The sequence below is a fragment of the Nicotiana attenuata genome, unplaced genomic scaffold (assembly GCF_001879085.1).
Source record: "Nicotiana attenuata strain UT unplaced genomic scaffold, NIATTr2, whole genome shotgun sequence".
Classification (NCBI taxonomy): Eukaryota; Viridiplantae; Streptophyta; class Magnoliopsida; order Solanales; family Solanaceae; genus Nicotiana; species Nicotiana attenuata.
The window spans coordinates 50586-51710 of NW_017670585.1; the positions used below are offsets into that span (position 1 = coordinate 50586).

The following is a 1125-nucleotide window of genomic DNA, read 5'->3' on the forward strand; positions in this document are numbered from 1 at the left end:
GGTGCTTTAAGTTCGCCAAAATTAAGCACTTCTAGTCTCCGTCAAATATTCGATGGTTAAATTTAACAGGAACTTAGGAAAATGAAATTTAACCAAAAACATCAGGAAAGTCCTGTCAAATCCCATAAACTGCAACACCAAAATATGCACCACATTCAACAGGAAAATCGCCGCCAGAATTGCTACATTTCATGTTCTTTTAGATCTTAACTCTTAACCACAACAACAACTATAATTATGCCTCAATCCTGAGCTAGTTGGAATTAGTTATATGAATTCTAAATATCTAAATGCTCTATTTGGGTGAATACTATTTGAATACTCCATACTTAAGGGCAATCTAATACTAGGGATCTAATACACTTGACTGTTTATATCTCTAATATACTAGTACAAATTTTCTAGTAAGCACCAGTCTTCTAGTTTGTATCTCCAAAATCTAAACCAGCTAAAAACAAATAGAATTTGCTCCAAAAGCCTGTGTATTCCTGCGTTTGAGAACATAGTAATGGAGAATGTAATAGCTCGGATATAATTCGTTACATCATCAAGACGGAAAGATTAAATCGGTCCAGCTCATTAAATAAGCTGGAAGCCAGAAGGCCCAAAACCCTAAATTTCAAAATTCCATAGCATCATATTATTGCAAAGTCCCTAAAACTCTAAAATAGAACTTCATACTCTGAATTATCTCACCTAAAGGCAGAAAAACTGAAAACGAAAATTCTCACTTTGGACCTCCAGCAGCAGAAGGCGGAGGAGGTGTACCCAACAAGCTAGCTTGTTGCAGCTCGAGCTCAGTGAGCTGCGCATCGCGATCCATCTCGATAATGAGCGGAACTACGAGTATCAGAAAAGTGGTTCCAGCGATCCACGCGGCTTTTCCGGTGCTTTTGAGAAGTTTTTTGGCGATTAAGGCGGCGTCAGATGCAGCTCGCTTGCCTTGGTACACGATCGGAGATTGAGATATGGATGATGAAACCCTAGAGATGATTCCGTCGCCGGCACCGGCGCCGGGGCGGTCGGGTAGTGATAGTCCGCCTTTTTTGGAAGACATTAGGTTGGAGAAGGGAGAGAGGAGGAGGGTCAAGGGTTCGGATTTTTGGGGTGGATATTTGAGCGATA

General features: G+C 40.9%; 1 protein-coding gene across 1 annotated transcript; it reads right to left on the bottom strand.

The window, feature by feature from the left end:
- Positions 1-464: 464 nt before the first annotated feature.
- Positions 465-1125, bottom strand: LOC109241248 (mitochondrial import receptor subunit TOM9-2). The gene has a single exon (XM_019407970.1). The coding sequence runs from the start codon at positions 1055-1057 to the stop codon at positions 728-730; it is 330 nt and encodes a 109-aa protein (XP_019263515.1). The 5' UTR covers positions 1058-1125; the 3' UTR covers positions 465-727.